The sequence below is a fragment of the Loxodonta africana genome, chromosome 1 (assembly GCF_030014295.1).
Source record: "Loxodonta africana isolate mLoxAfr1 chromosome 1, mLoxAfr1.hap2, whole genome shotgun sequence".
NCBI classification, from domain to species: Eukaryota; Metazoa; Chordata; class Mammalia; order Proboscidea; family Elephantidae; genus Loxodonta; species Loxodonta africana.
This window is the reverse complement of record NC_087342.1, coordinates 121710550-121735429: the sequence shown is the minus strand read 5'-3', so window position 1 is coordinate 121735429 and position 24880 is coordinate 121710550. Positions and strand designations below refer to the sequence as shown.

Here is a 24880-nt window from a genome sequence, read left to right as displayed (position 1 = left end):
TGGAAACAGTGGTGATGGTTGCACAACATCATGAATGTAATCAATGTCACTGAATTCTGGCATTAAAAAATGTCAAATATGCAAATGTTTTGTTATATATATTTTTACCACAATAAAACAGTAAGAAAAAAAAAAAAAGACAGCCCTTCCCTCGCCCTGCCCCCCGCCCAAAAAAAACAAACAAAAAAAATCTCCCGTATTATGAGCACCACACTAGGTACTGGGTTGACATTCATGAATTGAAAACAAAGCCCTACTCTGAGACCATAAACATGAAAAAAATGTCAGGTGGTGATACCAAATACACCAAACCCACTGCCTTCAAGTTGATTCTGACTCTTAGTGACCCTATAGGACAGAAGAGAGCTGCCCCATGGGATCTCCAAGGCTATAAATCTTCACAGAAGCAGATTGCCACATCTTTCTTCTGCAGAGCAGTTGGTGGGTTCCAACCACTGACCTTTTGTGGTTAGCAGCTGAGTGCTTTAATCACTGAGCCACCAGGGCTCCTTTAGGTGGTGATAAGTGCTAGAATAAAGCAGGCAAGGGCAGAGTGATGGTGGAGCAGGGGTTCTATTTTATACAGAGTAGCCGTGAAAGGCTTTTTTGATGTTTGAGCAAAGAACTGAAGTAAATGAAGGAGTGAGCCATGTGGATTATCTGGGGAAGGTCTGTTCCAGACAGAAGGAACAGCAAGTGCAAAGGCAGAACATGATGATGAGAGAGGAGTCTAATGATGTGTCCAAGTTGTTTGGCTTAAGAGACCAGGAGGATGGAGTTGCTGTTACTAGGCAGGGACGACTGCAAATGAAGCAGGTTGTGGGGGAGGGGGTTAAGACTGAGTGCTCATTTTTGGACAAATTTAAGACACAGGGAAATGTTAAGTGAGCAGCTGGATATATGAGTAAGAAGTAGAGGGGAGTTGTCTAAGTTGGCTCCCTGAGAACATAGAGGTTATCTATGGTATTTAAAGCCTGGGGATTGGATGATACCACCAACATAGTAATGTACATAGAGAAGGGGACCGAGAACTGAGCCCTGGGACAGTGGCCTGGGAGATAAGGAGGAACCAGTACAAACTGTGCTTCTACTAGAAAGCGCAAAGCCTACCCTATACTTGCAATAATGGTGGTGAATGCTGACAACTCTATAGCCCTTTGATAAAAGCATCTCATGTCATGTTATATAAACAAGTACATGCCTTATAGGAAATTTCCAGAATGGAATGAGGTTTTTCCTAAAATAGGTCCATTTCAGTAAAAAATAAAACCTATCTAATCCAACTTGTAAACACAACAGAAAATGGAGCCACATACAACATTTGTTGCAATTCGGCCAGAGCACTAATTTAAAATTGTGGTGGCCCGAGGACTTCAATTACCTCAATTCACAGGATATTGGTTTCTAGATTGTTGGAACTGAGCTTTATACTTCCCGGAAACACTAGTATTATGTTAGTGGAGGCAACTCTATTTGGGTTTGACTTTTGACAAAATTTCTTTACATAAATATTCTGGAGGTTTAAGAATAATGCGTATAGTAACTGGCTAGACTTAAAGCAAACATAGCATGGTTTTGTGTAATGGTTTTATAAGAACACGAGATCTATCCTATAGCTCAGCAAACTTTAAATGGTCGAGTAGTAAGTATACTATTATTTATATATGTAAATAAATAGTAAATATTTTAGGCTTTGCCAATCTCTGCTGGAACTACTCAAATCTGCCATTGTAGAGTGAAAGCAGCCATAGACAATATGTAAATGATGGGAATGGGTATGCTCCAATTAAACTTTATTTGCAATAACAGGCAACAGACTGGATTTGGCCTGTAGTTTGCCAACCTCAGCTATAGCTTTCTAATTCACCAGGCAAAAGCTCAGAAAAAAAGTGATTTCAATTTCACACACTTCCCTGTTCATGAACAAATAAAATATTTTTTGCTCGAGCTGCCATTAGATGGTCAACAAATTTAGGAATGAAAGATACCGGTTAGAGGTCATTGAAATAATTCGGGCAAGAATTGGTAGGATCTTGGAACAGGAGAGCAGCAGTGGAGGTGGTGGGAAACGGTCATATTCTGGATATATTTTGATGGTAAATGCTACTACAGGATTTGATGAAGGACTGAGTGTAGAGTGTGAGAAGAAAAAAGTTGAGGATGACTCCAGGAACTTTGGTTCACTGAATAAATGATAGCTATTATTATTGTTTGGAAACCCTGGTGGCATAGTGGTTAAGTGTTACGGCTGCTAACCAAAGGGTCGGCACTTCGAATCCGCAAGGCGCTCCTTGGAAACTCTATGGGGCAGTTCTACTCTGTCCTGTAGGGTCGCTATGAGTCGGAATCGACTCGATGGCACCGCATTTGGTTTTTGGTTTGGGTTATTATTATTGTTTATATACCTTACTTATTTCAACCTGGCTTCTCTAAGCACTCAGGGAAAATTATGTCTTGCCTGCCATCAGATCTCCATATACCACTGTTCCATGGATAAGATATTCTCCCTTTCACTGGAACTTGTATCCCAAGGAAACTGTATTTTAGAAACCATGTCTTGTCATTTATTGTCAAGGATCTACTTCACAAGGAACATCACAACAGCAGCATAATCACTCTCTCAAAGCCAGCCTCTAGCTGTTTTTTTTATTGGGGTCTCATTGACTGGTAAGGGCTCCCAAAGACAGAACACCGACAAGAATCTTTGCCACAGTGTGAGTCCCTGGTGCGCAACCTCTTCCTTTGGGCTCATCAACAGTCTGCAGCACTAGCACGCTCACTTAACAGAGTGACTCATAATCATTTGCATTTTCCTTTGACAGACTAATCATTAACATAAAGCCACTCCTGCATGACTTCTGAAGGACTTCTGTAGATGCTCATGGGCTGCTGAGCTGTGAATTTCTTAGAGAATTCAAATTATTTTAACTTAAGCGTCTGAGTTTTATAGTGTGTTCTTTGGTTTAACTGTGAAAAATCAATTGGACAACTGAACCCTATTAAATGCCTCAGTTTCTATTGGAGAAGAAGGCTCTGTATATAGGGAATTACTCACTCTGACATAACTTGCCATGAGGCAGCCTTAAGGTCCTGAAAAACTTTGGAAATGCAGCTCAGTAGGACACATTCATTCACTCAACAGGTATTTACTGAGTGCCTGAGAAATTCCAGGAACTATTCTAGATGCGGTGCATATGGAATTGAACAAGACAAGGTCCCTGATCTTATGGACCTTATTTCCCTGGATATACACTAATATGTGTGCAAGACAGACAATAAATGTGTAATCAAACAAATGCATACTTTGAGAAGAACATATGATATATGAACACAAACAGAAATTTGTACACCAATGTTCATTGCAGCACTATTCATAATAGCCAAAAGGTGAAAAAGGTGTATTCTCCCTGTTTCATTGACAAAGACTGTAGACAGTCTTTCTCATCAACTTTGTTTACTTTAACAGTAGTTAACACCTTCACAGATTGTTTTTCCTCCTGTAAGGATAAGGTCTCTCTCTTATGCATTCCCCTCTGCTTTGGTGTTTTTATTTTTATTATTACTTATTGTGCTTTAGATGAAGGTTTACAGAACAAACTAGTTTCTTATCAAACAGTACACATACTGTTCTATGACATAGGTTAACCCCACGATGCGTCAACACTTTCCCTTCTCAACCCTGGGTTCCCTGTTACCAGCTTTCCTGTTCCCTCCTCCCTTCCAGTCCCTGCCCCAGGACTGGTGCGCCCCTTTAGTCTTGTTTTGTTCCATGGATCTGTTCAATCTTTGGCTGAAGGGTGAACCTCAGGAGTGACCTCATTACTGAGCTGAAAGGGTGTCTGGGGACTATGCTCTCAGGGTTTCTCCAGTCTCTGTCAGCCCAGCAAGTCCGGTCTTTCTTCTTGAGTTAGAATTTTGTTCTACATTTTTCTCCAGCTCTGTGTGGGATCCTCTATTGCGATTCCTGTCAGAGCAGTCAGTGGTGGTAGCCAGACACCATCCCGTTGTTCTGGACTCAGTCTGGTGAAGCCCATGGTAGATGTGGTCCATTAGTCCTTTGGACTAATCTTTCCCTTGTATCTTTAGTTTTCTTCATTGTTCCTTGCTCCTAAAGGGGTAAGACCAGTGGAGTATCCTAGATGGCTGCTCACAGGCTTTTAAGACCCCAGATGCTACTCACGAAAGTAGAATGTAGAACATTTTCTTTATAAACTCTGTTATGCCAGTTGAGCTAGATGTTCCCCGAAACCATGGTCCCCACAGCCCTCAGCCCAGCAATTCGGTCCCTCAGGGAGTTTGGATGTGTCTATGGAGCTACCATGACCTTGCCTTGTACAGGTTATTCTGGCTTCCCCAGTGTTGTGTACTGTATTGCCCTTCAGCTTTGGTGCTTTTTAGAGCCTACAATTTGAGTATGTTCAGAAGCTGCATGGAACCATGGTACTTACTGTATTTTGATATACAGATGCCAGTTATTATGGAAGATACGTTTGGATTTAAGTGGTATGCTCAATGTGAAGAAGTTGGGTGTGCCTCAAAGTTTCTAGCATTTTAACAGTGCTAATAAAATTTTTATTTTTTTCAATGATGGAGGGGAGCTCTGGTGTGCACAGTGGTTAAGTGCTACGGCTGCTAACCAAAATGTCAGCAGTTCGAATCCACCAGCCACTCCTTGGAAAACCTATGGGGCAGTTCTACTCTATCCTACAGGGTCGCTATGAGTTAGAATCAACTCTACGGCAATGAGCTTGTTTTGGTTTTTTGAATGATAGGGGGCATTCACTGTAATAGCACAGAGGGCTGGGTGGGACACCAAAGAGAAAAATCTAAAGCTTCCCTCTTTGATCTGTATGATTAACAACCCAGATAACTTCTTAGGAGGATAGGTTGTTGTGGTCTAGGGAGGGGAACTGAATGGAGACAAAGAGATACCGTGATATGCACAAGGGAATAATACTATATTCTTCTGACCAAGGCATGGGACTTGACTTGACTGTTTTTGAGAAGCTGGTGAGCAACCCAAGGCATGTAAAGTTCCCCATGACTTTGCATGCCACTTCTGGCTTTACTTTTTCTAGATTATTCCATGATACCAAGGAAGTCACAGTGAGAAGTCCTGGTAGTAGAAACTTCTTATAATTCTGAGAGTCTACAGTTTGTTCTTATCTGAATAGCTAAGAGTTCTGGAATTTTTATTCTGTGGAGTAAAATTGACACATAACCTTTACTCTTAAATACATGAAATGTTCTATTATTGTAGTTTGAAAATTTTTAGACAAACCCTTACTTCAAAAAGAGTTTAACAGAACCCTTGTATGTTAGCTTACAATTATTTAGTCTACCACGTGCCAGACCACGTGCAGAGCATTCGACACAAATTATCTCATTTAATCTCACAACAATCCAATTTTGTAGGTAATGTTATGATCCCAATTTTACAGATGAAGAAACCGAAGCAAGAGGCTTAATTAATTCACAAAGATAATAAATAAAAAGGGTTGGTCTAGTTGGGGCCTGCAGTTTGGGCTGCTCAGCCATGGGAGCTGGTCCTGTGGCTCTCGGTGTGAAAACCAATGGTGGAGAGGCAAGTGGACAGTTCAGGGAGTCCCAATGTCTGGTTTGAGTAGAAAGTTTGTGACCCAGATCAAGCGATTTAACCTCTTAGTGTCTCGTTTTCTTTTTTCAGGGAAAATGCAGATTTTAGGGGTGCCTTGGTGGCATCTGACCTGTTCTGCCTCAAGGTATTTTGTAAGTGCTTATAAATTTTGTGCCACACAGGGCATCATTTTCATTAGAAATCATACGTAAGCCTGCTGAAATATCACAACCCTAAGAGGAAGTTTTAGGGTGCTTTCTACATACTGAAGCTTAAAGCTCAGGTTGTCTTTTATGGGCAAGGAGTATTCTGATACTATGTCAGCAATTTTTCTCACCTCATTATACATATATATTTAAAAACGAAAACAAAAAGCCTCCAATTTCATGGTTTGCAATTATCCATCTACTCTGACTAGGTAAGAAAGGGCTGGTCATGGAGGGTCTCATACATTACACCAAAGGCATTTGGACTTCATCACACGGGTAATGGAGAGCCACTTTTTAAGACAATCACTTTAGGGGGAAAAATTACTAAGGTTACATTTTTCAGAAGGATGTGGGATGGGGTGCTGGGGAAGCAAATGGAGGCTGGGATAGTAAGAGATCATTGTGGTAACATAGGTGAGAAGTGATGAGAGCGTAATCTAGTATAGTACAAGTAATGACTGGAGAAGAAAACACTGTTTAGAACAGGGTTTCTCAACCTTAACACTACTGACATTTTGGGCCAGATATTTCTTTATTGTGGGGGCTGTCCTGTGCATTGTAGGGTATTTAGCAGCGTCCCTGGCCTCTAACCAGTAGATGCCAGCAGCACTTGCCCCTCCAGGTGAGGCAACCAAAAATATCTCCAGACATTGCAAAGTGCCTCCTGATAGGCAAAACTGTGCCCAGTTAAGAACCACTGGTTTAGAGCATGCTGCTATTAAAATGGAACAAACTGGATTTGGATATGTGGGGATGGTGAAAGAACAGTCAAGGGTAACTTCAGGGTTTCTATCATGACAAAATAGGTAGTAGAGAAATACGGTAGACTTGGGAACAAAGACGATAGGTTTGATTTTGGACACAATAAATCTGAGATGCTCGCGGGACATCCTGATGAAGATGTCTAGGGGGCAATTGAATGGATGGGTCTGTGCTTAAAGGAGATCTCAGTTGGAGATACAGACTTGGGGATTATTTGCATATATATGGGAAGAAACACCACTGGAGTAGATGAGCTCACCGACGGAGACTCTTTGAGTAAGAAGAGCACAAGGCAGGAACTCCAGAGACAACCAAGAATGGAAGATAATTATTAAATCATAATTCTAGTTCTCTGTAAAAATAGGGAAGCATGTAGCCCTACGTCCTTTTTAATTAGTAATGAAGATCTTGGTATCCTCTAAGTGGAAGCTAAAGTAAAAAAAAAAAAGAAAATTTGCATGCAATGGTTAGTTTTCTCAATACAAAGTCTTAAATGCATCATTTCAGTGTAAAATTAAAGAAAAAAAGAAGTAGTAGTAGTACCCTAAAGCCTCACAGTTCTATTATGATGAATAACTACCTAGAAATGCAGGGCTGAATTGAAAAATCCATCATGCATTTATTAGTAGTGTTGTTTCACTACCTTGTCATCAATGTTCAAAAAACAGCATTGGAATTGAAGACTCAGGGGAAATACAAGAGCTTTATATACAGACATATTCTTTAGCCTTTGATAAGGTTCTGCAGTGATAATTCTTGGAGAAAATAAAATGTCATGAAGCAATGAATGAAAAGAGCTTACAACATAGAAAGCAAATCCAGTCACAGGAAATAGTATCATTTTTGGCAGGAAGGTCAGATGAAGTGGGAAGATAATTTTCTACAGGTGACAAGATTTCCATAGAGTCACAAAGCTAATTGCCTACAATGCCAATTACAGTGAGATGCCCTAGACTAGGGCAACAACTACATGTCAAAAAGGAACTCAATATTGAAAAGAAGGCCAGATGCTTTGGGTAAAGAAGTGATTACCTGAATGTAAGTTATATACCCTTGAGAGACATTAACTCTTCAGGCCAACAATGTACCACTGGAGGTCCACTCCTAAATAATGCCATGTGTCTACCAATGGGCCTGACAACCAAACCAGCAACCTGTTCAAAATTCAACTTCCACAGAAATGTGGTTCTGCTGGCAAACCAAATAAAGTTCTTGTAATCAGTTCCTTATCTTATTCATTTGCCGGAGGGGTTATTTGCCATCATTTTCTGTAACACGGGACCGTCCTTGCCCAGTTTCCATAGGGAGCACTGGACTTCTGGATCCAGTCCCTCTTGCTTCTCCCTTAACCTTCTCTCCCTGTCCCTTCCCCAAGATTAGAAAAGAAGTTAACAAACGGATCTAATCAATTACCACAGTGGTTTGAGGCTTCTCAACAATTTTTTCCCTTCCAGCTGTAAAGATGTCCTCAGACTAAGCTTCACTTTCAGAACTGCTGTCAGATCCTCACTTTAATGGGCACTTAAATTTAACATCAAGCTGACGCCTGTGGAAGACCTGGATTAAATCTGCAAACAGTAGATTCTAAGCAAACCACAACTTTAGAGTTGTCTCATTTCGCCTTTCAAGCTTAAATCCTAGAAGTTTTCTTTTCTTCTTTGCAAAGAATTACAGAAGTTCAATTGCAAAGACCCTGAGTATCAGTAAGACAGCAAAGTGTAACAAACAAAACACGCTGCATGGTTTTAGTGAGAGAAGAAATCCCTCAGCTTATTAAAATTCTGTATGAATTAAAGATCTTTCCCATTGCCTTATTCCATTCCCTCTCATTCAAAATATGTAACTACTCACTTTTATGACTCTGTATTTTTTTTTGATCATAGGCAGTCCCAAAAAGTTTACTTAAGATCTTCTTACTGTTCTTTTAAGTGCATTGCAATTAAGAGTTTTGTACTATGTGGACAGAGTAAGAAATGTTATGGAGAAACAACATGAAAGAAATATGACAGAATCTCCACTAACAATGCTTGCTGCTTCAACCAGCTATAAATGTCCAATCTAGTTTCTTTCCTCTCCTGTTTCTGCTTTTGTCTCTGATAATCAGACAGCCTCTTCCCCTTGAAGAGGTTATAAAAAGAGTAGAAGTTTAAAAGATAGGGAGATTCATATTCTTTTTCATTGGCTACTGTTTTGAAAAGAGGCTCCTGGTTTTTGATTTTTCTTTCAGGTTCTTCCTACATCATCCGATTCAAACAGGTCTGCTTTCAAAGAAAACAAATCAAAATTGTCAAGACCTGTGAAGCATGAAAAATAAATTGCTTTTTCCAATTCCAAAAAGCACCAGAACTGCATTAATTTCTATCTGCTTCTACAAACCTCTAACCCCTATCCTCCAATCTATGGACTTCACAAAATGTTTATACATTTGGTGTAATACATGACAGGAGATCAAAGCCTATTACAAAGAAACAACTTGTAATACAACTAGCATTTAAACTAATGTTATTTTTTAGTTTGACTAGACACATATAAAACATACAAGTAGCGTGACACAAATTCTCAGGGCTGCCAGTCTGAAATAGTCAACTAAGACAGGTCTTCCGTGCTATTAGTAGCTCTGTCCTTTCAGCTGGAGGGAGAACAGGTTTCATAAAAGAAGGAGAACATGAGGCAGTGGAAAAAGACAGCCTTGCAAAATGTTGCCAGATATGAAATATCGTGTCATAAGATTTCTGATTGAACTACAGCAGTGAGACTGCTTCTAATATTTCCCTTCTTTTAATATGACAGAGACCTACATTTCTATGCTTGGCTTTCTAAAGCTAACTTAATTCTGTGGTTAAAACAGCCCTGTGTAACACTTGTTCTTAACATAAAAAAAAGACACTTGTGGTTTTGCAGCTCATGGATAAAGTGGTAGGTAGTCATCAGATTCCTGTTGAGAACTATAAATGATGAAAGGAAGAGCGGATGGCTTCAGAAAGAAGAGATTTATAACTGTAATTTGTAGCAGAAAACTACCATTTCCTAAACTAGGTAATAATAATTCACAAAGACAAGTAAAAGTTGAGATAATATCTCAATTAATTATGTTACTAAATATGCCAAGAAATCATTGACTCGGAGCCTAGACTATAAACCTGATCACCTGATATTTTTAGGTACTCATGCTCTAATCCTGTTAAATCCTTATTTTCATACTGATAACATTTATTACAGGATTAAAAACATGGTGCCTCTAACAATCCAGCTTTCTGAATACAATGTTCTCTTTTCAATTTAGTTAGTATCTGACTCAAAAGGATAAGGGAAAAGTGCTTCTGTTTACAAGGAAAAGAGGACTGAAATAGACTAATAATTTTCTAATAATCCAAGGTAATGTGTGAGAAACAGTTATGTTTCATACCAGGTCTCTCTCTTAAGAGCCTCAATTCATCTGGCTCGGTGAGGACAGACCAGGGGGAAGAAATCAGTTAGACAAGGGCATCGACGAGGATACTGCTCTGTAAATGGGGTCTATAAAATACAGGGACAGTATACCCCCATCTTATCTGTTTGCCAAAGGCTGGCAAAGAGAGCAAGCAAGGCATTAATCTGGTATGTCCATAAATCACCCACAACATTCACTAAACTCCATCCCTGGCATGAAAAGGAGGGGGTTATTATAAATATCAGAACATTCATTATTGAAGTTAATGAATTTACCAAGCCTATCCAGCATTTCAGAACAGCCACAGAAGCAGTAAGTCATGGAAGTTGGAGGGTGAAATGAAGAAACACACAGGTTTACCTTATATCCTTGCTTTAGGAGCTGCCTAATGCCCCCAGAGTGAATGGGAAATGACAATAGCTAAGGAGTCATCATTTTATACAATAAAGCACTCTAAATTCATTAATAAATATAACTGACTACACAAATTTTGTTTCTCTTAATCACCAAGTCACAATTCACTTCAATAGAGTTTGCTGTCACTCAAAGGGGGCTAAAGTTCTCCTTGTTGAGATGGAATACCACAAATGGGCCAACTTAAAAAAAAGCAGTCCCATTGGTGACTTGATTGGCAGTGTGTTGGATACCCTAAAATAGCACTTTAAAAACTGAGTTAATGTTGATATCTGTTAGACATTAACATGATTCTCCCATTCTCACACAAACACACGCATGTAAGTTTTTATATTTATTAACAAAAATGGTCCAGAAAAACATGGTGTCAAAATTACAAAGTGGTAAGTATTAAAATAAAAGTTGTCTTTAGTTGTACTGTTTCTAGGGGACTGCAGCCAGACCAGAAAGCTGTCTTTATCTCCTAAAATAGGACATAAATCATGCCATCCAATTTGTGGATTACAATGGGGCTCTATTACTTCCCTTTGCCAAAGCAAAATATAGCGGAGGTCTTCATTTTACTTGCAAGCCTGCTTTCGTTAAGAAGTGTGTGCACATGTGGATGTAATGAAGTGGGGGTAAGGTGGAGGGAGAAGTTACAAGAAAAGGTTAAAAAAGAAAGAGGTAAAACAGGTAATGAAGTCTGATGAGGAGAAAGGGTTACTAAACTATGAATCATTTACTAAAGTAATCTTCCAGTTCCTCCATATCCATTTCCAGAGAGGAATTTAAAGAGGCCAGAGCAGAGGATACATCCTTGGTTTTCTGGACACTTGGTTTTGGTTGAGGAGTTTCTGGTTGTACAGGTTCCTTCTTGATATCTTTACCACCATTTAGAATCCGCTGGCTCTCAATAAAGAACTGATTAGGATGACTCAAAGAAAAGCCACAATCATCAACCTGTACAAGGAAGCAAATTGAAATTGCATTAAAATATAGCAAAGCTATAAATATAGGGCTTTTAAAAACTGTCCCAGCCCTCACTTAAAATCTATTTAATATCTGAAATACAGATCTCCTTTCTAACACTCAATCCACTACTTACTGTATCTCATTCAGCGTGAGCTTCAACCTACTGAAAACTTAATGATTCCCAAATTTATATTTCCAGCCTACACTCAGCTCCCTATCCAATTCCTACTCAACCTCTCGAATGGTTCAAAGGAGCTCAACCTCAACATGAAACTCATCCTTTAGCCTTTCCCCTGCCCTTCGCTCTCAGTAACCGGTATCATAATCCGTTCTGCGGAGCATACTAGACACCACTCCTTACCTCCCCAGCCCCCATATCCCTTCCAACCCATGCCCTCAATCCTGGCCATATCCAAACCATTTCCAATTCTTGTTGATGATTACCTATTAGGGTGTGATATAAGAACAAAATAACAGAAACAAGGACGTTTTTCCTGAAAAGTACGAATCTCCTGCATGAATCACTTTTTTCATATTCAACCAATGGGTCAAACTGAGTTGATCACATGTAAAACCCAACCTAATTCAAATGCCCACCTTCTCCTGTTTTCTACAGTAGAAGTTGACAAAAAAAGAACACCATTTGTTGAGTTAGTTACTTTTCTTTTATTAGGAGGCATTTTCACTTTGTATCTTTCATATACCGAGAAGCTATTACATTTCTTTCATTCATCTGTATTGTATTTATCAACCTTTGCATATCTTACTCTTCATTATACTGACGTGCTTGCACACAGTAGGTATCTAATAAATATTTGGTTGAGCCCAGAACTAGCTAGTGTATACTAGTTATACATCTCACATATTAACTGAAGACTTACTGTGTACAAGGCCGCGATATGACCTAGTACCTTTTAGCATAAATGCAAAATGGAAAAGTGATAAGGGTCACAAATTAAGACCTACTATACTCCACAGTAGAGAGAAATTCTGGCTGGGGAGATCAAGGAAGACTTTGTAAAGGAAGTGTTATTTGAGCTGGGTCTGGAAAGATGGAGAAAATGCACAGCTGGGATAACAGTAGGTAGGACCTCATGAGCAAGGTATAAAGAGAAAGTCTTGGGAAAGCAAGTAGTTAGATGGCCTGGTGTGAATGACACATAAAGGGGAATAACATGAAATGAGGTTGGAAAGACAGACTGGGGCCAGACCTCAGACAGAGAGCCTTGAAACCCCACTGTAAGTAGTCTGGACCTAATTCTGTAGGCAACTACAGAAGTCTGTAAGTCACTGAAGATCCTTAATTAGGGAGATGAGGTGATTAGAGTTATGCATAATATTATGGCAGATTAAAAAAGGGTTAGAAAAAAGGAGTTGCTGTCATGATCCAGAATGAACGCTCCTGACAGGTGGACTAGTAAACAGAAACACGGTCTCTTCTGGTAATACATACTTGCACCCCAGGATTCTCTTTAGTCAGTTGCTAATAAATTTGAGCCATAATTTTATAGTAACTTCAGTATACAGAAGATTAATAATATGATCTTTTTAAACGTTATTACCCAGATCACTGAGAACAAATTTTTATCTCCTCCTTTGCTACTTAATTTCAAAATGTTTCCTGAATTTTTTATGGTACAGCTATAATTTTTAATAATAATGGAGTCATCTGTGAACTTCCCTTTATTATATTCAATTTTTCACCCAATTCATTAAAAACTTGGAGATCCAATATAAACTTTGCATTTTACAAAGTATCTCATGAAAGGTAAGTTCAGAGCTTAAATCATTTCAATCAGAAGGCTTTAAATTTTATAAACAGAGAACACTAGAAATTGGTTGGACCTTGGGGGATCCTTTAAGTTGAACCTCCTCCATGTATAGATTTGGAAACTGAGGCCTAAAGAGATTACACAGTTCACCCAAAGTCATAGAATTAGTAAGTGGTTTTGTCTGAATTAGATTTCAGGCTCTCTGACTAGATCATTTTGTTGCTCTGAAATATGTTTTAAGATGTTTTATTCAAAGTCAAATAAACAGATAATGGTATCTTCATTAGAAATATTCTAGACTTAAACTTGAATATAAAGATTATAGAAAACATGGTGGTATTTTTCATGCAAAAAGAATCTAGTACCTTGTGTTATTATATATTGGAGGTTTTTCTATAACTTGCTTCAAGTTATTAAAATTTTCAGTACATCTATTATTACAGAAAATGACTCTCTGGGTTAAGCTGAATTATTAGCTTTAGATGTGGAAAAAATTAAATACCATAATCTTTATAAGCCTCAGTTTCCTCATCTATGAAATGGAGATAATAATCAGGTTGCTAGTGGAAATTAAATGCTTTGGAAAGGCTCATCAAGAAAGGTAAGTCACTTAAGATAAAAAAAAGTTGAATTCCCAAAAGGATAGGGAAGAAGATCACACTGCTTTGTAAGTATCATTAAGTTCCTTTTCCACTTTAAAGAAACACAAACTGGAAATTATTGGTGGTGTATTACAGGTATGGCTTATGAAAGTAAGATGAAATTAAACTCTAATATCAGGGAAACTATATTCAAACAAAAGACCTCATCCTTATTTCAAAATATTAGCAAATAAATGACATTTAAACATTTTAACTTTCAAATATAATGTTTAAGGAATGTACTTTTTCTATTTGACTCTCCATTTTACTTAATAATTTTTATTAGCCAACCAGCTATAACAGTGCCAAATGCCTTGGAAAAGAGAACTTGTACCATGGTTCTATACGATGTTATGTTTCTGTATTTTTCTCTCTTAGGTCTGCAATTGTCCTTTCTTAATTCATTCTGTAATTTCCTCCTCTTTGAGCTCATTTTATGGGACTTGAATCTATTAAATTGCTTGATAACAAGATAGAGATTATGAAGTGTTTTCTCTGTGAATTGTTTTTTATTCCAGGATGGGTTCTTTGTCCTTTGAGTGCTTTATTTCTTTCATTCATTTTTATTTTTAGCTCAAGGAAGTGTGTATGGTTGCCATTCAGTTTCCATTAGGAAAATAAACTTAGGGTTTTGCCATTTAGTCTCCTTTTATTTTGTTCAGGAAAATAAATTCAGGATTTTTTGCAGGGGAAGGAAAGGAACAGAAACAGAACAAAATGAAACAGATCCCGCAATATAATCAAATTAGAAAAAGAACAGAGAAAAAGAGGTATCCACATCTAGATTCCCTATTGCTCTTATTTCTGCTTAAGCTTACTCTTTGTTTTTGTTGTTGTTACATTCCATCCAGTCGGTTCCTACCATAGTGATCTCATGTACAACAGAACAAAACACTGCCTGGTCCTGCAACATCCACACAATTGTTGTTACACTTGAGCCCACTGTTGTAGCCACCGTGTCAATCCATCTTGTTGAGGGCCTTCCTCTTTTTCGCTGACCCTCTACTTTACCAAGCATGATGCCTTTCTTAATGGATGGTTCCCTCCTGATAACATGTCGAAAGTATAAGGAGCATTCTGGTTGTACTTCCAAGACAGATATACCATGGACATGGCAGTCCATGGCATATTCAATATTCTTCATCAACATTATAATTCAAAGGCATCAATTCTTCTTAGGTCTTCCTTATTCATTGCCCAGCTTTCACATGCATATGAGGCATTGAAAACACCAAGGATTCCCCAGTATTATGTGCTGTCTTACCCTTCATCAAAGCTACTACTTATCTATTGTCCAGTTAGTGTTTTTCTCTCCCTACTCCCCATCCTACTTTGGTGAGTAGTGTCTAGGACCTTAAAAGCTCTTAAAAGTGAGTGGCCATCTAAGAAGATGCTCCACCGGTCCCACCCTATCTGGAGCAATGGAGAATGAAGAAAACCAAAGACACAAGGGAAAGATTAGTCCAAAGGATAATGGACCACAACTATCACGCCTCCACCACAATGAGTCCAGCCCAACTAGATGGTGCCCAGCTACCAACTCCCACTGCTCTGACAGGGATCACAAGACAGGGTCCCAGACAGAGCTGGAGAAAAATGTAGTACAAAATTCTAACTCACAAAAAAAGGTCAGACTTACTGGCCTAACAGAGACTGGAGAAACCCCGAGAATATGGCCCCTGGACACCATTTTAGCTCAGTAATGAAGTCACTACTGAGTTTCACCCTTCAGCCAAAGATTAGAGAGGACCATAAAGCAAAATGAGACTAAACAGGCACACCAGCCCAAGGGCAAGGATGAGAAGGCAGGAGGGGACAGGAAAACTGGCAATGGAGAACCCCGCGTCGAGAAGGGGAGAGTGTTGACATGTCCTGGGGTTGGCAACTGATGTCACAAAACAGTATGTATATTAATTGTTAAACGAGAAACTAATTCTCTCTGCAAACCTTCATCTAAAGTGCAATAAAAAGAAAAGTTAAAAAAAAAACAAAAAAGACACCACGGCTTGGGTCAGGCGTACCTTAGTCCTTAAAGTGACATCTTTGCTTTTTAACACTCCAAAGAGGTCTTTTGCAGCAGATTTGCCCAATGGAATGTATCACTTGATTTCTTGACTGTTGCTTTCATGGGTGTTGATTGTGGATCCAAGTAAAATGAAATCTTCAACAGCTTCAACATTTTCTCCATTTATCATGATGTTGCTTATTGGTCCAGTTGTGAAAACTTTTTTTTTCCTTTATGTTGAGGTGTAACCCATACTGAAGGCCATGGTCTTTGATCTCCATCAGTAACTGTTTCAAGTCCCCTTCACTATTAATAAGCAAGGCCGTGTCGTCTGCATATTGCAGGTTGCTAATGAGTCTTCCTCCAATCCTGATGCCCCATTCTTCTTCATATAGTCCAGCTTCTCAGATTATTTGCTCAGCATACAGACTGAATAAATATGGTGAAAGGATACAACCCTGACGCACAACTTTCATGACTTTAAACAACACAGTATCCCCTTGTTCTGTTCCAGTGACTTCCTCTTGGTCCATATGTAGGTTTCTCATGAGCATAATTAAGTGTTCTGGAATTCCCATTCTTCCCAATGTTATCCACAATTTGTTACGATCCACATAGTCGAATGCCTTTTCATAGTCAATAAAACACAGAAAACATCTTTCAGGTATTCTCTGCTTTCGCCAAGATCCATGTGACATCCACAATGATGTCCATCATTCCACATCCTCTTCTGAATCTGGCTTGAATTTCTGGCAGTTCCCTGTCGATATACTGCTGCAACCACTTTTAATGATCTTCAAAAAATTTTGCTTGTGTGTGATACTAATGATATTGTTTGATAATTTTCACATTCTGTTAGATCACCTGTCTTTGGAATAGGCATAAATATGGATATTTTTCCATTGCTTGGCCAGGTAGCTATATTCCAGATTTCTTGGCAGAGATGTGTGGGCACTTCTAGTGCTGTATCTGTTTGTTGAAACATCTCAATTGGTATTCCATCAATTCCTGGAGCCTTGTTTTTCACCAGTGCCTTCAGAGCAACTTGGACTTCTTCCTTCAGTACCATCGGTTCTTGATGATATGCTACCTCATGAAATGGTTGAATGTCAACCAATTATTTTTGGTACAGTGACTCTACGTATTCCTTCCATCTCCTTTTGAAGCTTCCTGCATGGTTTAATATTTTCCCTGTAGAACCCACCAATATTGCAACTCAAGGCTTGAATTTTTTCTTTAGTTCTTTCAGCTTGAAGAACGCCAAGCATGTTCTTCCCTTTTGGTTTTCTAACTCTGGGTCTTTGCACATTTCATTGTAATACTTTATTTTGTTTTCTTGAGCTGCCCTTTGACATCTTCTGTTTAGCTCTTTTACTTCATCATTTTTTCCTTTCACTTTAGTGACTCTACATTTTAGAGCAAGTTTCAGAGTTTCTTCTGACATTCATTTTGGTCTTTTCTTTCTTTCCTGTCCTTCTAACAATCTTTTGCTTTCCTCATGTATGAGATCCTTTATGTCATTCCACAACTTGTCTGGTCTTTGGTCTTTAGTGTTCAATGCATCCAATCTATTCTTGAGATGGTCTCTAAATTCAGATGAGATATACTCAAGGTCATATTTTGGCTGTCGTGGACTTGTTCTAATTTTCTTTAGCTTCAACTTGCAAATGCATATGAGCAATTGATGGTCTATTCTGCAGTCAGCCTCTGGCCTTGGTCTGACTGATGATATTGAGCTCCTCTATCATCTCTTTCCACAGATGCAGTCAATCTGATTCCTGTGCATTCCATCCGGTGAGGGCCATGTGTATACTTGCTGTTTACATTGTTGAAAAACATATTTGCAATGAAGAAGTCATTGGTCTTGCAAAATTCTATCATGTGATCTCCAGCATCATTTCTACCACCAAGGCCATATTTTGCAACTACCAATCCTTCTTCTTCGTTTCTAACTTTCACATTCTAATCACCAGTATTTATCAATGCATCTTGATTGCATGTTTGATCAATTTCAGACTGCAGATTTTAGTAAAAATCTTCAGTTTCTTCATCTTTGGCCTTAGTGGCTGGTATATAAATTTGAATAGTCATATTAACTGGTCTCCCTTGTAGGCATATGGATATTATCCTATCACAAAAAAAACAGCGTTGTACTTCAGGATACAGCCTGAAACATTCTTTATGGCAATGAATATAATGCCATTCCTCTTCAATTGGTCATTCCTGGCATAATATGCCATATGATTGTCCGATTATAAAATGACCAATACCAGTCCATTTCAGCTCACTAATGCAGAGGCGATCAATGTTTATGCATTCCATTTCATTTTTGAAGACTTCCAATTTTCCTAGATTCATATACTTTGTATATTCCACCACAGCATGACAAACCAATAGATGCATGGGGCTTACTCCTTACTTCATCAAAATAAAAAGGTAAGAATGCTTAGTTTATTTCATTCCAGAGTATTAAGTGAGAAATCTCATGATTTTCTCTGTTGTGAATCTTCTCTTTCCTTTCCCCATTTCTTGATTATTTGTTATTGGTCACGTTTGTATATGTATGTGTGTTTGTGTGTGATTAATGATTTTTCACTATGTTTTTCCTATTTTGTTAAGTAGCAGGAGAAGAAAATTCTGCTACGCATTTTCATTCTGCGACATTAGCTTGGAAATACCAAAGTACTGCGAAGGATCTGAAACAAGATTAGTATAGCTGGAGTCTAGAGGACATGGGAGGTGGGTTGGGATGGATGGGATGGGGGGATGAGGAGCTTTAGGGGTGAGGCGGGTGGAGGTCTTTATAGGCTACATTATAAATTCAGGATTTCATGTTAAGAGCAATGGGAGGCCTTTAATGGCTTTAAAGGTTTTTGAAAATAGGTTACTGAAATGATCAGGTTCCCCTATTTAAAAGATCACTCCAGCAGCTGTGTGGAGTAGAAAAATTGGAATGGGGCATGTGTAGATGCTGGGAAATGAGTTAGAAAGCTATTGCAGTGATCCAGGCGAGAGATGATGGTGGCTTCTAGCCCAGTATTCTAATTGATATCCATAATGATGAGCCTGAGTTATTATAAAAAGACTTAATTATATTTAGTATATCCTCTTTAAGATTGCAGGAGAACGTGTGATACGTTTTAACAAAATTTCTGTAGCATTTTATCTGGTGGAAAAAAAAAATATGCTCAACTATTCAGTGAATAGTATCCAGAATGACTCAGTGCCCAAAGAGGTCTATTTAAAAAAAAAATTTCTTTCAACTAAAATTCAGAGACTAATTTACACAAGTGTTTTCATTTATACATGGAGCGCACAGAAAATAATAATAATAATAAAAACCTAAAGTAAACAATTATTTTAAACATTGCTACCTAAAAACACTGAGAGAAACAGGTTTAAGCAGCCCAGCTTCTGACATCTACTAAATGATCCTCTCTCAAACATCTGCTTGGAATCAACATATTTTGCACACAGTGACCTTCACACAAACATGGGTCTCATATTTCCGCCACAGCAAATGTAGATTTTGAAGGAATGGAAGCAGTATTGCTTTACCTATGGGATACTTGGGTTTTAATCAAGAAGTTTTGCAATGACAGCATATAATGAGGCAGCTGGTATTACCAAAAAAGCCATATGGAACTATCACAGTGCTGCTACAAATGGTATCAATTAACTGGTTCATTTTCAAAACTTTCATTTAAGTGTGATTTGATCAGAGGGCTCAGGAAAATAAACATAGGGCTTTTTCTGAGAGGCAGAATGGGAGGTAGGCAGAAACCTGACAGTAAAAATATAAAAACAGATCCCATTATTAACTTAAAGTAGAAGAAATAACAGAGGAAGAGAGACACTCACATTTAAAAATCTATAATGGGACACCTAGTGAATATAAAAAGCTTTACTTACTGATTTACATGAAGTTTAACTTATGCTATTTCTTTACACAGGAGGATTTAGACACATGTCTTTTCAATATCTTCATTAATCTAAGGCAAGTTTTAAAAATTGGCAATAGCAGCCATGTTCTTACAGGAATAATTAATAGGAGAGAGAGACTACAAAAGCAGATTTGAGAACTAAAACATACATACTCCTTATCTTTCAGTGATTATGTCACAACCTAAATTTTTTAAATCTAATTTTCAAATCTTACTAAAAAAAAAAAAAAAAAACACTGGATCTGACTTCAATTCTTGAAAGTTCTGATGCCTCTTAATTAAGGGTCCACAAATAATTAAGAACATATACAAAATTAAAACTCTCAAGCTGAGCAAGCCAATTAAGCAATGCAGTCTTCAAGGAAGAGTCATGCAAAATGGTGCTAGAAATACCCAAAGGGTGGCTTATCTGGTGAGATTCCTATTCTGATAAAACTAATAAAATTTTGTTGTTACTTGCCTTTAAATATTGTAAAAATAAATTCCATATGTTTTAAAATGAGAAAAATATTTTCAAAAGTTAAGTGCAGTTGAAAGACAACTAGCATCCACTAAAGACCACAACAGATGGGGGTTCTAACTCCAGCTATCCCATTAACAGTGGTAGTACCTTGGGCAACTCACTTCAAATCTCTGGGCCTCAGTTTCTTCACATATAACCTGTGAAGGTTGAAGCAGGTGACCTCAAAAGTCCCTCTATGCTTATTATTCTATGAATCTAGGCAAGCAAATGCTAATGACCTCAGCAGTGGTGATTACAAATTCAGTACCAGATTACTACTGAACAAACACACTCACGGTCAGGCTTACAAGTTTTAGATAAGTTAGACAGCCTGGCTTCAAATCCAAGTTCCATTCCCCTACAAGCAGTCTGACCTTGCACATGTTACTCAGCTTCTCTAAGCTTTGTTCATAAATGGGGATAAAAATAGTGCCTAGTTGTAATGCTGTAATGTGGGTCAAAGGAGTTAATGCATTCAAAGTACTTAGTGCTGTGCCTAGCATGCATTAAATGTTGGCTGGTATTATTATTTTCATCATTATTGGTATCATTATAGAATATATTCTATGAAATAATTTATCAAGTAAGAAATTCTGAAAATATATCATCAGAATAGAAAAATCATTTCATGAAAATTAGAAAACACATTAAAATAATTATAAAAATTAACATGGCATGGTAGCTGATGATAAACGCAATAAATACAACATCTTTTTCGGAGGGTCATGGATCCCTTTGAAACCTAATACCATAAACCCCAGAAAAATGCACATATGTACTCACAGGCAAAATGTTTCAGGAGGTACATGGACCTCCAAACCTGTCTGTCCCAGATTAGGAATCCATGCTCAAGAGTAGTGGTTGCAAACTGGAGGCCCATGGGTTGAATTTGATCTGCAGATGTAGTCTGTATCTTAAATTTTCTCAGTGTGAATGACTCTAACAGGGCATGAGTTCTTCAGTGCACCACAGGTCTTAACCATACTCCCTGGTCTTAATCTCAGCCAGATTCACTCTTTGGATTATTTGTCTGACTTCTGTTGGCCTGTGAGTTTGTGGCCCCTGCTCTCAGAGCTCTGTGGCAGTCTGGGCCATTCCAGTAGTCCTTCTTGTACTAAGGAGGCTGGCAAGATAAAAACTACATTTCCCTGATTCTCTTGCAGTCAAGGGTCCACATAGGACCTAGGTTCTACCAAGTAGATAAATATGGGACTTGGAAAATAGATTAGAGCAACATGAGGTGACAGTCACAAGTAGGATGGGATTTTCTGCAAGCAAGATGGCAAAAGTTCCCCTGGGGCAACTGTGGCAAAGATTGTAGATCTAGTCCAGAGGTCAGCAAACTAAGGCCAGTGGGCCAAATCTAGCCTTCATTTATAAATAAAGTTCTGTTGAAACACAGCCCCAGCCATTTATTTACATACTGTCTATGGATGTTTTTGAGCTACAATGGCAGAGTTGACTTGCTGTGACAGAGATGGCCCACAAAGTCTTAAAATATTTACAATCTGGCTCTTTACAGAAAAGGTTTGCCAATTCTTACTCTGGTCCCTAGAAGTAGAGTGGTAGGCGGCTGCTACAGTAAAGTAAGGTCTTCTCATGATGTAGTTTCTCCTAGCTATAATATTCCTGGTTCTGTAGGATTCAAGCTTGGTTCTCTGGCCCTTCTATAAATTTTATAAGCTACCTAATACTGTATAATAAATCCCTTTCTGCTGAAAATAACAAGTCATTTCTATTGATGCAACTAAGAATCTTCAGTGAGACACAAAGTAACAAAATAGAAAGAATTAGGGTATAAAGTTAAAGAATTTACTTACATTGTGTATCATCTCGAAGTACTTCTGACATGCTACCTGGTAATGTGTCCCCTTTACTAAATCCAAAATCTAAAATGAATGAGGAAAAAGAAAAAGGAAAAATTAGAAATATAAGCATCTTCCAAACCCCCATAGCTCACAGTTATTGGCCTTTTCATAGTCTTCATTCCAGACAGGAAATGCATGAAATCATATAGCATGTTACACTTCTGCAGCCTGGGCGCTGTGATAATTTTGACGTTATATGGTAGCTGTTTAGGTCAGCATTAAACCACCGATGACAAAAGATAGTAAGTGATCTTTCTGACCTACCAACTGTGGATTTCAATAATTTTATCTCAACAAGATGAAAACAGATCCCAGTATTATGATTTAGACAGTTATTGTCAGAATATCATATTGCAACATCTCTTCCAAAATTATAGATATAAATCTAGCAATCTAAGTGGTTGGCACATGAAACAATCAAATACACTATTTAGATTTTTATTTTCCACATTACCAGTTTATACAGATACAGCATAAAACACTGCTGTGTGCCCATCAGAAAAAGTTAATGTAAACCCTTTAGACGAGAATCTGTGGAGAGGGAATGCTTTTACCTTCAATCAGATTTGTCCTTTTTTAAAATGACGTTATTTCTAGTAAAGCTCAGCAGAATACGAAAGTGAACAGTCTATTCTGAACACCTGTTAGGAACATCATCCGATCTTTTGTAAACACAATTTGCTTTCCAATTCTACTTCATGTAATCTCTTCAGAGCTTTGAAACTCCCATTCTTATCAACAGAGTGCAATGCCAGTGGAAATTTGTAAAGTTTCATCACCTTTCTCCTTCAAAATAAATAGAATGTATATTCGGCCTGTTTATCAAACACAGTAAAATGCTGGAATTAAGAGATAACCTCAAATGAAAGAAAACACAATTCTGAAGAAATGTTAATTTCTATTCCTTTTCAAAAGGTTGACCTTCCTGTGACAAACAGAAAGGTACATGAAGTCTCAAATTCCTGCTATCCTCATTATTGAATATAGCCTTACATCTTTTGACAGATACACAAATAAATTACAGTTACAGAACGGGCATCATAAAATGCTGACAAGAATGTGCTTAAACGAATTGTTTTTCTGATTGCCTTATAGATTAAATTCACGTGTTTCATTTTACCTTTTGACAAATTCCATATGAATGACCTGTGCAAATGCCAACCAATCACAGCACCCAGCGTCCTGTGATTTGTCTTGAATTATTATGGGAAAAAAATTTAAAAATGAATGACTATGTTATCGTTTTGTTGTTGAGGTGTTTCAGTTTTCTATAAATTTGAGAGATTAGATCCTTGTTGGATATGTCATAGCCAATTTTTTTGTTCCAGTCCATAGGTTCTCTTTTTACTTTTGGAGAAGTCTTTTGTTAAGCCTAAGTGTTTCATTTTGAGGAGGTCCCATTTATCTAGTTCACCTTCTGGTGTTTCTGCATTTTTAGCTATGTTTGGTATTCTACTTAGCCATATATTAGGGCTCCTAGCATCGTCTCTATTTTTTCTTCCATGATCTTCATAGTTTTGGGTTTTGTATCTAGGTCTTTGATCCATTTTGAGTTAGTTTTTGTGTACGGCATGAGGTATGGGTTCTGTTTCATTTTTTTTTACAGATGGACATCATCCAGTTTTTCCAGCACCGTTTGTTAAAGAGACTGTCTTTTCCCCATTTAATGGACTTTGGCCCTTTGTCAAAGATCAGCTGACCATATGTGGCTGGAATTACATCTGCGTTCTCAATTCTGGTCCACTGGTCTATGTATCTGTCATTGTACTAGTCCCAGGTTGTTTTGACTACCTTGGCTGTACAGTAGGTTCTGAGGTCAGGTAGTGTAAGACCGCCTACTTTGTTCTTCAATAGTTCTTTACTTATCTGGGGCCTCTTTCCTTTCATATAAAGTTGGTGATTAGTTTTTTCCATCTCATTAAAGATTGCTGTTGATATTTAGATATGGACTGCACACATATCTATAGATTGCTTTGGGTAGGACTGACATTTTCACAACATTGAGTCTTCCTATTCATACATGTTTTTCTATTTATATAGGTCTCTTTTGCCTTCTTGCCGTAGTGTTTTGTAGCTTTCTTTGTATAAGGCTTTTACATCCCTGGTTAGATTTATTCCTAAGTATTTTACCTTTTGGGGGGCTATAGCAAATAGTATTGTTTTCCTTATTTCTTTTTCCAAGTTCTCTTTGTTGATGTACAGGAATCCAACAGATTTTTGTATGTTGATCTTGTATCGGGCTAATATGACGAATCCTTCTATTAGTTCCAGTAACCTTCTTGTGAAGTCTTTAGGGTTTCTATGTACAGTATCATATTATCTGCAAATAAGGATAGTTTTACTTCTTCTTTACCAATTTAGAAGCTCTTTATTCCTTTTTCTTGCCTCATTGCTATAGCTAGGACTTCCAGCACAATATTGAATAAGAGTGGTGATAAAGGGCTTCTTTGTCTGGGTCCCATTCTCAAGGGGAATGCTTACAGTTTCTCTCCACTGAGAATAACATTGGCTGTTGGTTTTGTATAAATGCCTCTTATTATGCTGAGGAATTCCACTTCTATTTCTATTTTGCTGAGAGTTTTTATCAGTAATGGATGTTGGACTTTATCAAATGCCTTTTCAGCATGGATTGAGATGATTGTGATTCTTTTGTTTTCTTTATGTGGTGGATTATGTTGGTTGATTTTCTGTTGAACCATCCTTGCAATACCTGGTATGAATCCCACTTGATCATGATGTTTTGACATGCTGTTGAATTCTACTGGCTAAGATTTTGTTGAGGA

At 37.9% G+C, this 24880-nt stretch overlaps 1 protein-coding gene across 1 annotated transcript in view; it reads right to left on the bottom strand.

Moving 5' to 3' along the window:
• Positions 1 to 533: 533 nt before the first annotated feature.
• The window catches only part of PRIM2 (DNA primase subunit 2), a 376165-nt gene continuing 351818 nt past the window's right edge, over positions 534 to 24880 (bottom strand). The window contains exons 13-14 of the mRNA XM_003404412.4: positions 22050 to 22118; positions 534 to 11353 (exon numbers count right to left, since the gene is read on the bottom strand). Of these exons, the coding sequence (XP_003404460.1) occupies positions 11129 to 11353; positions 22050 to 22118 (294 nt within the window). The 3' untranslated portion in view covers positions 534 to 11128. The remainder of the gene's footprint in view (positions 11354 to 22049; positions 22119 to 24880) is intronic.